The sequence below is a fragment of the Haplochromis burtoni genome, unplaced genomic scaffold, assembly GCF_018398535.1.
Source record: "Haplochromis burtoni strain Fernald_Lab_line unplaced genomic scaffold, NCSU_Asbu1 Contig_59, whole genome shotgun sequence".
In the NCBI taxonomy this organism is placed as follows: Eukaryota; Metazoa; Chordata; class Actinopteri; order Cichliformes; family Cichlidae; genus Haplochromis; species Haplochromis burtoni.
In genome coordinates, this window is record NW_024582420.1 from 272880 (window position 1) to 286999 (window position 14120).

The following is a 14120-nucleotide window of genomic DNA, read 5'->3' on the forward strand; positions in this document are numbered from 1 at the left end:
GTGTGTGTGTGTGTGTTTGTGTGTGTGTGGGATGAGAGATAGTGAAAAGGGAAGAGTGAACTGTTTGTCTTGTGTATGTTTTCCTGTCTGTACTTCTGCTCTGATGCCCTGGTGTTTGAATAATAAATAGTGATCAGCTGTCGCTGTAATTTGGCCACCTGACTCATGTTATCTCTGAGCCAGCTGAGTGAATGGAATGAGGAAAAGAATATCTCTCAGACACAAAGTATTTCAGAAGTCTGAGTTGTCTTCCGTCACACTCTCACATCCTCTTTCTGGTAATTAAAAGACAGATTGTGTCTCAGAAGCACACAGAACAGTGGAGTCATTAAATATAACTGCCCTCTAGATAGGAACAGGAGTGGAAACTGTTAAATATTGCCTCAGGCAAATTTGTCGTGAGTGACAGTCTGTGAAGAGTCAGACATGTTTGTATGCAAAGTAAAGGCTCTGAAATATATTAATCACAGCCATATATTACCAGGGTTTGAGGTGATATAAGCTACATAGATATATAGGTTAACATACATTTAGATAGATACTTATATCTGGCATTATATTTCCTCAACTATACTTATGTATAGTTTTGTATTATTTCACAGGATTCATTCTGTTTTACTACATTTGAGAGATACTGTACCACACTGTAGCTTTGGTTACACACAAACAAATGAGAAGATCACACATTGCCATGTACTGTTTAAACCAGTGCGTAAGTGCTTAGCCTTCAGTAAAATACTTTTGTGATTATAAGTATTTTGGCACTTTGATATTGCTACTTTTACTGAAGTAAAGCAAGCCAATACTTCTTGACTGTCCAATTATTGACACCTATCACAAATGTATTAATACTTTACATTGAGGACATCCAGGCTGGAATGAGCTCATCATTCATCATTAGTTCATGGAACCAGCTTTAAAAAAACTCAGCAGTAATGGCAGTAATGGCCTATAATACCAAATGTTGCTACCACGATGAACTAAACATAACTTCCTTGTGGTTTCATGTTTGCGGCCTTTCAGATAAAGTGATGACTTGGTTCTTGCTGTTTGTCTCTGAAGCTTAGCGTATAGCATGGATATCAACGAGGGTTAAACAGTCAAAATCAACACGTCCCTTCATGTATTTATTCTTTTTGCCATTTTTGGATCATGAGGGGAAAGAGTATAGTTTTGAAGGTCTTTTACATCTTTGAGTTTTTTATGATATAATAATAATAACGCCATCTTCATTTATTTCAGTCTTCTTCTAATGAACTCCTGCTGATAACACTAAGTAGCCAAGTTTTAAACAAGAATCTGGATGCCGCTCTATGTGAAGGGTCACAGCCACAATAAAGTCATGAGGAAGTTATGCTAATTGTTGTATAGTTAATGCTGGCCTTCCTCCATCAATTTGATTTATATGTAACAACAAAACATCCATTAAAATAAAGTATATGGGTGCATGCAACAACACTTAAACCTGGTAGTTTGGTGCTTCATGGAAATCCTTATAATATAGCCTTTGGACTAGGCCTTTTTAGTTAGTTTGTTTCCTTCTTCCTTTTGCATCTCAGCTGGGGATAGATAAAGCCTGGAGGCTAGTCTTCACACCAGGAAAAAAGAAGCTGAGACACAGTCCAAGCTTTGTGCAGGACCTTGCGTATAGAGACCATAGTGTTTGGGTAACTAGGCAGTGCAGCTGGCCTTTCACGGCTATGCAACTTTAAGGCAGTGTTTAAATCAACATGCAAAGGACAAGTACCCTGTTCTTCAACACAAACACACACACGAGAAAAGGAAAGTGAACTGCAGGGAAATGTGGAAGTGATGAGGCTTTGGGATAATGTTTCAAACATGAAATCTGGTAAATCCTTAGTCATACTAATTAATATGCAGTAATAGAAGTCTAAATTTTGCTGTTACCATTCTCTTTGTTTGTCAGCCTCCCCCAAACCTTTATCCATGGAGGTTAGCAGGGGTCAGTCATGGTCCTGCCAAACTGTCTTTTTAGGAAATACATCATGAGTTGTAGGGCTGGGCCATATTATACCGTTCACGGTAATACCGGTATAATGTTAGGCAACGATAGGAAAATGAAATATCGCGATAGAATGGGAGTAAAACGCGCATGCGCAGTGCCTTTGTTTTCATACGCACATGGCCGATTGTTGAGTGAAACAGATGAACCAGAATTGGTTTGTAAAAATGGTGCAACTTCCGTGATGTGGAACTGGTTTGGTGTTTGTCCGTCAGATACACAACAAAGCACATTTTTTTGCAGAACATGCAAGCGGCCGTCGTTATTGTCATTTGTCGGACTAAGATGCTCTTAAATCTGGGAGTAATCTGGGTCCTAAACTCCGTATGCTTCAGGTCAAACAACACTGCAGCATCACTTAGAGTTAAAAACTGTCTAAATTCTTTCATCTTTAATAAAACGATCAGCATTGCTGCTTTACCAGGTGTAACTATGAAGTTTAACTTCCAGGCATCCATGAAAACAAAATGTATTACATTTAACGGAGTTAGAAGTTAGCAGGAAGCTAGCGGAAGTTAGCTCGCTAGTTTCGCTAGTTACCTAAGCATGATATAGCATGTTCTGACTGAGAGATTTCTGAAAAAAATCAAACGTACAGCTCTGCTATCACTTCCAACATAAATGAAGACAGGAAACTAAACAGCAGTGACGTTTGTAGGGTTACTGAAGTTGGGCTAGCTGGTATATAATGATGTGCTACGTGATCGCTAGCGACACAGCTATGTTAGCATAACATAAACAGTGAAGCTGGAGGACGAACACTAACACTTTTCCACTTATAAAAGTTAACGTTAAGGTTCCTGATGGTTAGAGACAAATGCAATCGCATGGCAGGATGCTGTAAACGGACCAAACTTCAGTCAGGAGAACAACTGAGATAATCCATCCACAATACGAGGTTAGTCATTAATATACTGCAACAACATGGGAATAGAGCAGCTGCCAGAGAATTCAACATTAATGAATCAATGGTACAGAAGTGGAGGAAGCAAGAAGAATGAGTTTAATAAAGTTTGATTTATCTGACTGCTTTGTTTCGCTTAATGTGCCTTATAATCCCGTGCACCTTATGGTCCGAAAAATACGTACTGCACACTGCAGTTTAATGTTGCAAAGCACCTCTTTTTAACTTCAGTGGATATTATACATGGTTATGCTCAGGATATGTCAGCCCATTTCTACTGGAAATGCCTTTTGGTTAAACTTTCAGCAAGGAATTTGCATTTGCACTGTTACATTTTTATAAAGCTTTAATGTACATAAAAACCAGCTTCTTGTTTAAGTGAAAATAAATGGAAGGTTGTCTTTTTGCGCTAGTAATGTTGTGGAGTTGTATTTTGTCTCGCATCAATTATATCGTCGGTTATATCGTTATCGCAAATTTTCAAATATATATCGTGATAAATATTTTTGGCCATATCGCCCTGCTCTAATGAGTTGTACTAATTACTTTAAAAGTCATAAATATTATAAATGGTATTTTGACCTGATTTTTCCACAAGGAAGACAAAAAACCTGCCAGCAAATTCCAATTTCTACCCCCAAACCCACTCCACAGCATTCCTATCATAAATTTGCTGCCTTGGAGTATACTGGATTTGTTTTCTAACAGTCTAGAGACATCTGGGATGGACACTTGAAGGAGCTGCTTTTATGGGAAGCTTCTGTTATCAGATCTCTTCTCATGCTCTGACCCACAGTCCATTAGTTATTCCAAGGTTGGATCACTATACTCCACTAATGCTCCCCTCCGCACGCACAGAACACATACTCGCCCTCCTCCTCACTTTACATGCATGTACTGACAGATGCACAGAAACGCTAATTTCATTTTGCTGCCTCATGTTAATGTATGTGCGTTAACACCTGCACGGCAACAACTGTCTGGTGTGACAGTGTGAGCAGCAGGAGAGGGCAGCTTTCTACAAGAAGGCCTCCGATAAGTGTCAAAGCACGTTTATCCCTGCCCTGAATTTATTGTTTTGGTCATTTTAATATGTGAACTACAAACTGAAAAAGCAGAGAATGCCATTTTTTCCCCTTCATGATAGCAATGGCTTTCATCCCACAACACTCTTCCCCTTCCCCCTCTTCCCTTTCTCTGCCTCCTGCAAGTATCCCTGCCCATCCCCCCTTCTTTAGTTCCCCTTTTGCCGGTATGGATCTGTGAAATGTTAGCCGGGTGTGCTGGTATGGCCTCAGCAAAAGCCATGGTGACATCAGAGAGATAGAGGCAACAGTTAACTCAGAAGATAGACCCTGTGCGGTGATATCATTTTGTTTGCTCAGTTGTGACGTGCAGGTTGCATACAATAACTGAAAATATTCCACCAGCTAGTGACCTAAAGGACATTGCCCTGTGTGGACATAAATAATCGACTGAGCTCTAACCCACTGACCTGTAGAGGCGGAGCCTAAATGAACGGACCCTTTTGATGTTGTGTAAATATTGATGCTCTGCTGCTCTTGCAAATGCAGCAAAACTGCAATTCAAATATAGATTTTTATAGAGCTGGTTGGGTCAGTGCCTTGCTCAACCCTAAAAGAAATTTAGAAATCAGCTGCAAATTACAACATTTCCACCAGGCCAGAGTGAATGTTTTTTAAAAAAAAAATGCATGAAATTATGTAATGGATGTCTAGAACATTTCCATTTGAGGCAAATGATTCATAAAAAGTCTTTGAATTGAATTCGAAGTAGATTTTGTGACACACAAACCAAATGGGCTCGTATCCACAAGCGTAATATTTGTTATCTAACTCTTTTTTTTTTAAAGTAAAAGAAAGAAGAATGATGGATGATCTGAGTCACAGCTTAAAGTACTATTAATATTAGTAACCCAAGGCCTCAGATGCGTTTGATGCTGAGAGAACGTTTGAAAGAAAAAGAAGATCACTGTAGACTAAAACAGTCTCTTTTTATTCTCTATTCTGAACAATTGGTTTTAATTAAACAATCCTTACAGGTACCATTACTATAAAAGGCCAAAACACATCACGTCTTTGCATATAGTAATAGAAAGGATATTTGAGTTTCTAAAATCAAATAATATACTAATAATGACAGATTTTCCATTAAGCCACTTTGTAATATTCATCGGCCTCACACACACAGACACATTCCTTTATTTTACTGAACAATGTCGTTTTTGCTGTCCAGTATTTTTTTATTTATTTATTTTTTGCCAAGCTGTCCAGCTTCACTGCCTTTCAGTACTCGAATTCCAAACTTCAGTCTCTTCACGGCACTTCCATCTCACTATAAATATCTCCCTGTGTCCCTCTATCCTCAAGTGGTTGGGCTTCGTTTTTGGTTACTCAAGAGAAAGCATCCTTTTTGCCTGAGTTGCCACTAAAGAGATTGCAGTGGTTACAGCATTTCAGAAAGCGTAGCTGTGTTTGTGATACCTCGACGGCTTTCTTGCACCACGGGGGGGATTATACTTGATTTGAATGATGCTTCCTGCTTTTAAGCTTCTTGAGTGACCTCAGTGCTCAGGCCATCCACCATGTCTGAGACTGCATCAGGAAATTCTGGACCATCCCCACTCAGGTTCAAGTCCTTTTTCAGTTCAAGGTCACTCGGCTCCTTGATAGGGATCACCTCTAGCATTTCACCCCCATTAACACATTCCTCTGCCTGTGTGGCCATGGCAGTGTCAGGATCTCTACACTCCCCATTCACAGATGGAATTGCATCCTCGGTAACAGAGGGGCTCTTTAAATCTCCATTTTCCAACTTCTTTTCCACCTCTGGCTCTGCTTGAGGCACTGCTTCCACGGAGGGCTCAGCTGCCTTTTCAGATTCGACAGCAGCTTCGCACGCAGAGGCGATGACAACCTCAGATACAAGTTCTGCTTCCTTGAGCTCATCTGGCACCTCAGTGCTGGGAACTTCTGGTGTAAAAGATTCCTCTTTTGCAGCTTGATCAGTGAGGGTATCCTCTGCGGTAGCCTCCGTGACATCAGAAGAGTCTCCTCCCACAGTCGCCACTTCACTCACGTCAGAAGTGGCTACAGCCGGCTCAGCTTCAGTTTCTTCCACTTGATCCTCTGTTGCAGCTTTCAAAGCCTCAGCCTCTTGCTCAGGTCCTGGCTGTGATGTTTGTTCCAGCTCTGCCTCTGGGGCTTGTTCTGTTTCAGGCTCAGGTTCTGTTGTCTCCACAATCTCTGGCTCTGGTTCCTGTTTTAGTTCTGGCTCCAGTACTTGCTCAGGCTCTTCTTCTTTCTCTGGCTCCACCTCTGGCTCTGCTGCTTGCTCTGGCTCTTGCTTGGGCTCTTCCTCTGGTTCTGTGGCTGACTCCAGCACTGGTTCAGCTGCTGGCTCAGCCACCAGTTCAGGCTCAGGGACAGCTGCAGAGACCACGGTCTCCTCCACAGTAGCTTCAGGCTCAGTCTCTGGGATGGGCTCTGGCTCTTTGGTGGCCTCTGACACAGATTCAGCGACTGCAACAGGTTCTTCTTCATGGACCTCTTCAGACTTGGGTTCAGCTTCGACTGGCACAGATTCTTCTGATGTTGGGGCAGAAGTTTTCTCTGCTACAGCAGCCACTGCAAGGTCTTCTGGAGCTTGCTCTTGTACTGCTGCACTTTGTTCCAATACTACAGTTGCTTCTTCTTTTTCTGGAGCTGGCTCTTTTGATTCTGCACTTGGTTCTTCTTTCACTGGAGCTACTTCATCCATTGCCACAACTGGTTCTTCTACAACTGGAGCTGCTTTATCCGCTCCCGCAGCTGGTTCTTTTGCTACTGTAGCGGCTTCATCTGCTGCCACGACTGGTTCCTCTACAACTGGAGCTACATCCTCTGGTGCTGCTGCTGCAACTGGTTCCTTAACAGTGGATGCTACTGGTTCTTCCACAGCTGGGGAATCTGATTGTGCTGCTGGTTCCTTCTCAGAATTTTCAGGTGCTTCGGACTCTTGAGGTACCGCTGCCTCTGCTGTCACAGCCTTTTCGTCTTCTACGTTGCCTGCCTCTGCTGTTGTCTCTTCTCCTGTAGGCGGGGCTCCACCTTCCCCTTTAGCAGAGTTGTCTGCACTTGCAACTGTTGCAGTGGATTCATCCTTCTTTTCTTTTGGATCGCTCACATCATATCCTTTTCTTTTTTTGCTCAGCTTGCCTCCCATGATGTTTCCTAGAGGAAAAAATAAGAAATTGATTGGTTTTTGGCCTTTTTATTTAGTCGTAAATGTTAAGTTCATGTTCAGGGGGAGTCTAATATATGTTCATGTTCCCAGTACCCCAGATGTGACCCCATCCCTGGGTTGTGGATCAAAAGTCCTTGCACACACAAGGAAACCATACAAACTAAAACGTTCCACTAAATGGATGAAAATAAGTCAGGTCAAGTCAAGTCAACTTTATTTGTCAATTCTGCCACATGTACAGGACATACAGAGAATAGAAATTTCGTTACTCTCAAACCCTAGTGATTAAAAAATGCAAATAAAATAATTAAAAAGTAAAAATTTAAATAAATACAATACAATTTTACGTATAACAAAAAAAAAAAAGCTATGCAATATACAATATACAATATTCAAGTAAGGAGGCATAGTAGTGCAAATAGGCAAATAATAATCTAGTATGTCTAGACTAAATACATAGTTCTTAAGCTTTTCTTAGATCTAATAGAAGCATATAATGTTCTATAATGTTCTAAATTTAATGAAATTACATTTAAATGACTAGAGGGAATATAAGGAGAACTAAATGAAGAAGCGCTTTCATTTCAGTAAAGAAGTGTCTTATGTTAAAGTAAACCAGAAGTTCAATTAGGAAATGATGTCTGCCATTTGCAATTTGTCTGGAAAACCAATGTCAGCGCATGGGAACCTCAGTGAGATCAGGCAACCAAGCAGACCCACTACCCTTTAAGGAATGCGTGGTGAGGATCAGCGCCAAGTGAACCCACAAGTCTGAGTTGAACATCTATGATGTAGATGCACAACTATTTCTCCCTCAGTAGTGTCATAAGTTTCCCAGCATGCCGGAAGCGATCACCCAGAGTTTGTAGTTATATCCATTCATCTAAACTAGCTGAAAAATGTGGATTTTCAGCACAAACCACAACTGTCATTCTGCCAGTACAGAAAATATGTTACAGACATGTACTTCCTTGTGATCATGCTTTGACTGTGGAGGAAGTGAAGTGTAATGATTGCCACATAACTTCCTTAAAGCAAAACTGGGAGCTCAGCTTCATCCCTGCAATCGGTTTTCAGCGAACCTTGCAGACTTTCTGAATACAGGCCTAAATTATTCATAAGAGTGGAGTACTTAAACACCCTGATTCCCACTAAAGATACAGACAGATTTTTTTTTACATGGAACATTTTCATTTAATAAGGCAGAAATACTGTTCAGCGTTCTTGTTTGTTTGTTTGGTTGATTGATTTTTTTCCCCCTGCAAAACTGCCACATGCTGGAGTTTTCACCTGCAGTGAAGCATGTTGGCACAGGTACGAACAACCATAGTGGAACTGTCCATAGTGCTGCAGGAGGGCATTAATGACAGGATGCGACACATACCGGAGAGCCAACCCAATATAACAATTTGGATTCTATAAACCTTCCAATTAAAACAACAAAAAATAAAAAGTGCATTTATTTTTTTAAATTCTATTCCACTCGCTTCTATCTTACTTGTATTATGTGCCTGATCGTGTTCGTGAGGATATTTATTTATTTATTTATTTATTTTTAATTCACCCATTCATGTTCCCAGTGTCACGGGGCCTCCCAGTCAGACAAAGCAAAATTTTATAATGTGGGAAGACTTCATATTTCAGACCACTGAAATAATCCAATGTAACAGTTTATTACTGTGTAAAGCAGTTGGTCAAAAAGTAGATAAAATTCTTCACGCTAAAACACCGGGAAGATAAAGGAGGCGTGCATGTAACCGGCAGCATGTGCCGGCCGGTAACAAAGGACTGTGATTCCTCGCTAGGCGTTACATCCCGATAAAAGTAACGATTTGGACAAAGTTGACAGGGAAAAAAAAGACGACCCCAGGCTCGGGACCTACTTCAATTAGTCGCTATAACCAGGTGGATTTAACGTTATGCTGGAAGATTTGAAGGATAAAGGCTATAGAGGGGTATCCATCCCCCCTTTTCAAAGCCACCCACCGCTTCCCTCAGCTGCTCTGCCCTTCTTCTTTTTTTGTGTGTCCAGCTGCTTTGAAAATGCCTCTCGCGCACATAAGCGTGCAAAAAAATACGAAATTCTCTACAACAATGTGTTGACTGCGTCCACACTAACAACTTTGTTCTGCGGTTTCGTTATAATGGCAGAAGGATTTCAACCGCCTGGCCTACTTTTTAAAAAGCGCTTCTTGCCTGGAAGACGCTGATTCAACAACTGAGAACAAAAAAAGTCTTCCCTTTATTAAACACATTTTCAGCTGTAGTCTATAAAAATAAAGAAAAAAGCAGCACAGCAGGAATGATAAAAGCAGATAAACTAGATTCATCACAGGTAGGAAGACCTTTCTTTCTTTCTTTTTTACAACATCGCACTGCTCGAAATTCAATATAAAACATTTTAAAAAATGAAATCATTTTTAAAAAAAATCATTGTGACGACACTTACCTGTATTTCTAGTGCGTAACCAGCTCGGCTTCTTTTGCAATCTGTGGCTGGATGTGGTAATGGAGGTAAGGCTTTTTGGAGTGACAGCTGCAGATTCCGCCCCTGCTCTCCGAGGTGCAGCCTGGGGTCCGTGTGTTGTAGACTATCCGACGAGTGCCCCTCACACAATTTTCTAGACATCTGTCGATATCACAATCCAGCCAACCCCACTACCGCTCTGTCTGCAATCTACACCCTCCCAGTCTTTAACCCCTCCTCCCTCGCACACCCACTCTGGCGAATTTGTTGTAGAAAGCCATCTGGGAAGTTAAGAATGATTATTAACGGACCATCGCTTATTACACTTTAAGAAACTGCATCTGTGTGTGAGTGTGCGTGTGTCCTCTGCTTTTCCTCAGCCAAAAAAGTAATTCTAAAAAATCAAGTTAGTGCCCACCTCCCCTCACAGAAGTATGGGTGTAATATAAATTATGCATGAGAAAGCTTTGTGTCAGTAAAACCACTTAAGCGCAACACACACACACACACTCTCACACACTTCATGGAAAAGGACTCTTTCATGTTTTTTCCCGTCTTTTTGTCAGCAAGAATCCTCCCCACTCTTCTTTTGCCAGTTTATCAGCAAATTATACTGCACATCACAGAAATAAGCACAACTTTTAGGGCTACACGGTCAAGAGTATGGAATCTATAAAACTCTGTGTTTTTGAGTTGCGCTGCAATGTTGATACATGATTATTCACGTATGGGGGCTAAATCCACCCACCAATCCATCCATCCATAAAGTGGGGACATAGAGAGTACGAGAAGTCCACTCCACACTTTGTAATATACACTGAAGCACTGAGTCTGTTAGCTATCTTTCTTCTAAGTGTTAATGGGACAAGCCTGGTGTGAATGACTTTAACAAATTCATCAAATGACCCGTTCAGATAAACATGTTGTCAGCCACTGACACGCTGGTATGCTGACGCAGGTGTCAGGTGAAATTGGGGCTTAAGAATGAAGTTAAATTTTTCTAAAACAATATCAATCAAAAGCTGTGGACTGAATCACTATTAGCAGTTTTAAAAAGTACTGTATCTAATTAAACTGCTTAAGCATGCTTGGCCAAACAGTCTCATCTTTTGGTGCTGTAGGAATTACATGTAGAAAAACTTGATTTGTTCTTTTTATGACAAACACGTTTATCTTTACTTTTTCTTTCCCTGAAACTGAAAGAAAGGGATTACCACTCATATGCGAAATGCGGCTGCCATGTTGATTGTATCATCCAAAAGTCCCCAAACTGCTATTTAATCACAAATCATCTGAAAAGCAGCCAGGCGGGTTAGTAGGTCCTGTTTAGGCTATACCGAGGCTGAATTTCCCTTCATTTAAACTAATTCATGCACGTGGCATCAACCCATGTATCAATGGGCTTTTTCTATTGCCACAACATCCAAAAATCCGTCAGCATTTATTCAGTGATGCATGTGATGTATCCCAGATATGTTTTTCTGCCCTTTTACTCTTATTTTAATCCTTTAATTCAATACAGAAACGGCTTTCTAAAGAAATAGATTTACGTAGATTTTCAAACGACAGACCACATTATTGAGGAGACAGCGCCCTCTCCTGGCATAAAAGCCGATAGCACAAGGCAGCATCTCTGCAGCCACAGACACATTGTTGCGCATGAAAATAATATTTAATGCAGATATTTATAAAGCTATTTGCTCATTTATGAGATTTTAATAGAATTTATAACAAATTCAATAGACTTTCAACAGATTTATAAAATTAAATTAAACATATGCGACTGTCAGAAATATACCTAGCAAATCTATCTTCTGTACTCAATCTTCTCAGACATTTGAGTATTTTACAAGTTGTTCAAAGAGATGACAGAACAATTTGTAAAATATATCCTGCCACTGATCCCGGGAGGAGACACCAATCTCTTTGGGGTTTGGTCAGGAAGGGCATCAGCTGTAAAAAGAAAAAGAAAATCTGGCAAATAAAACACGCAGAGCTATCTGTGGTGACCCCTTATGAATACAGGAGCAGTTGAAAATAGCTTCTGTCCCATCTACTTGTTCCAAATAGGACGAAGTTGTGCTTTCAAGCTTTACAAAAATAAAATCAATCTTGTTTGTTTTTCCTCCTGGCAGCAAAGCTAAACAGTGACAAAGGGGCAGCAAAGGCTGACTTTCACATGATGCAAAAGCTCTGGAATGCACTCCCTGGAGAATAACCACCATCCCAGCCAACCACTCTACTCCACATAGCCAGGACTCAAAGACATATGTGAAAATCCCCCAGACTTTCTGTGTTAATGTCCAGAGCTCATCTGTCTGCAACTCCTGCTTCAGCTGAGCTAGACTGAAAAAATGAAAGAAACACAGAGAAATAAAGAAACAGGTGTTTGGAAGCTACAACATGATACGGGTCAATAGCTCTCCACTCAAGAGTGCTAAGGAATGTGCAAAAAGCCACAGTTCAGTAAGAGAGGGAAAACTCTGGACATGTTTTCATTATATTAGATTTTCATTTCTATGCATAAATTAACAGTCAATACTCTAACCTGTAAAACAAACAAAAACATATTTGTTCATTTCAGAATAGTCAGGTGTCCTTGTATGTTGAGCACTTCAACTCTCAAAACCTGAAACTCTCCAAACATACCTGAGAGAAAGTTCACCTTGTAATGAGAGCTATCGAGCAGAGGGTGTGGCACACAGACATAATGACACCCTATAGTGTCTCGCCAATAAGGAACTAGATTCTTTTACCAAAGTGAGGTGACACCTGTGCTGCACATGTTCACACTGTGCTTTTTTTTTCAAAGGTGTGTTGTTGTGCTCTGCCAAGTGAAAATGTCATCAGTGTTGTTGTTACTGGTTAAACGTTGTCCCAGGTAATTTTCTTCCTGTAAGTAAAGGGTATAGTTTGAGTGATACAGTAACACAAATGTCACAGTATGCGGCGGCACACTATAGGAATTTGTAAAGAGGACCCAAAATGCAGACACAAAAGGAACGTGGAACCAAAACTTGGGTATTAACAAAAAGCAAGCCGTTTAATGAGGCTGGTAAAAAGGGTACAAACAAAGGGCAAGGCAAACTGAAGCAAAACTAACATTAACCTAAAGTGGGTGAAGTAAACAAACAACATGAAAAACATGAAACATAACAAGACAAAGGAAGCAAAGGAAGCAAAGCTGACTACACTGACATACAGAGACCATCAAAATAAAACAGGAAACAGAATGGAAAGCACACATGACAATACAATTTCACAACATGGCCAAGAAGACAAGAAACATGACAGACTATCACAGAAGACCTAAGTGAAACATAAATAAACTAAAGGCAACCAAAAGATAATCCAATTACTCAACATAATAAAGGAATAACTTAAGAACTCAAAACGTAAACTGAAAACGCTGGGCCAGAGACCCAGGACCGTGAAAACAAATGGGGTCAGTTATGAGTAAGTAAGTTTTAGTGTTATGCCTCAGCCATTCAGATGAATACAAAGGGGTGCTTTATTCCTCATATGACAAATTCAAACCGGCTACTACTGCGCTTTATGAACAATCATCTATTCTGATACTGAAACATTCTTAATTGGCAATCCTGAATTGCTCATATGTAAGAACTCTAGATAAATACTGTTATTATGTTACTCTGGCATTTTTATTTTCTAAATCATATGTGCATGTGAGCTCTATGCCTTAAAGGTAATAGATCTTAAAGGCATAGATCCAGTTATCTCCCTTGATAACAAGTGACCTGTGAAGTATGCGGCTTAGCTGATTTATGTGGCTTCTTCCTAAACTCCCTTTCTCTAGTCTTTCACAAAGAAAGCCTTGTTGTTCAACATTTTATTAATAAATGGTATTAATCGGAATCTAAAACCTGTGTCATGTCCTTCTTTGTGTTCAGCCTTTGCCTTTGCCCAAACCAGTATCTTGTAGTGTGGCTTGAGGCCTGTCAAACCATAAAGCTCTCCTCTGTAGCACCCCCGTTCTGTCAGCTCCAGACTTTTGCACACCATTCAAGCTGTCTGTTGACTCTAGTGGAGTTGGAGTTACTGCTGTTTTGTTACAGGAAGATTCCTTCGGCACTGGTCACCCAGTTTCCTCCTGCTTGGTGTGAGTATAATACAACTGAAAGAGAAGCCCGAGCAGCCCTTTGGGCCTTTCAACATTTCAAGATTTTTAACACCACGGTCATTAATAGTCTTTACAGACCACAACATCAGCTCTGTTTATTGCCTGGTGTTTTTAGTGGAAGAGTGGTAACAACTTCATTGGGGTTGTCAGGTAGGTGATGGTCCAATCCACAAGGATGCCTTGGTAAGCTAATTGTTTCAGCATAGTTTAAGTTTATCTGCCTCTCCAACTATATCTTACAGGAACTATAATATCTTCTGAGAAGACGACCATGACCAGATGCTTGATGGTCCAGGGAATGGGGGAGCGAAGACACTTGTGGTTGTTCACTTTCCTGCTA

At 40.5% G+C, this 14120-nt stretch overlaps 1 protein-coding gene across 1 annotated transcript; it reads right to left on the bottom strand.

Annotated features, from left to right (window-relative positions):
- Positions 1-5197: 5197 nt before the first annotated feature.
- On the bottom strand, positions 5198-9832 carry si:dkey-56m19.5 (retinitis pigmentosa 1-like 1 protein). Its single transcript, XM_005937172.3, has 2 exons — positions 9622-9832; positions 5198-7159 (listed from the first exon to the last, which is right to left on the bottom strand). Exon 2 carries the CDS (start codon positions 7149-7151, stop codon positions 5493-5495), a length of 1659 nt encoding a protein of 552 aa, XP_005937234.1. The 5' UTR covers positions 7152-7159; positions 9622-9832; the 3' UTR covers positions 5198-5492.
- Positions 9833-14120: the final 4288 nt, after the last annotated feature.

Coding starts and splice junctions, on each gene's coding strand:
- si:dkey-56m19.5 (XM_005937172.3), bottom strand. CDS start 7,151: ATGGGAGGCAAGCTGAGCAAAAAAAGAAAAGGATATGATGTGAGCGAT.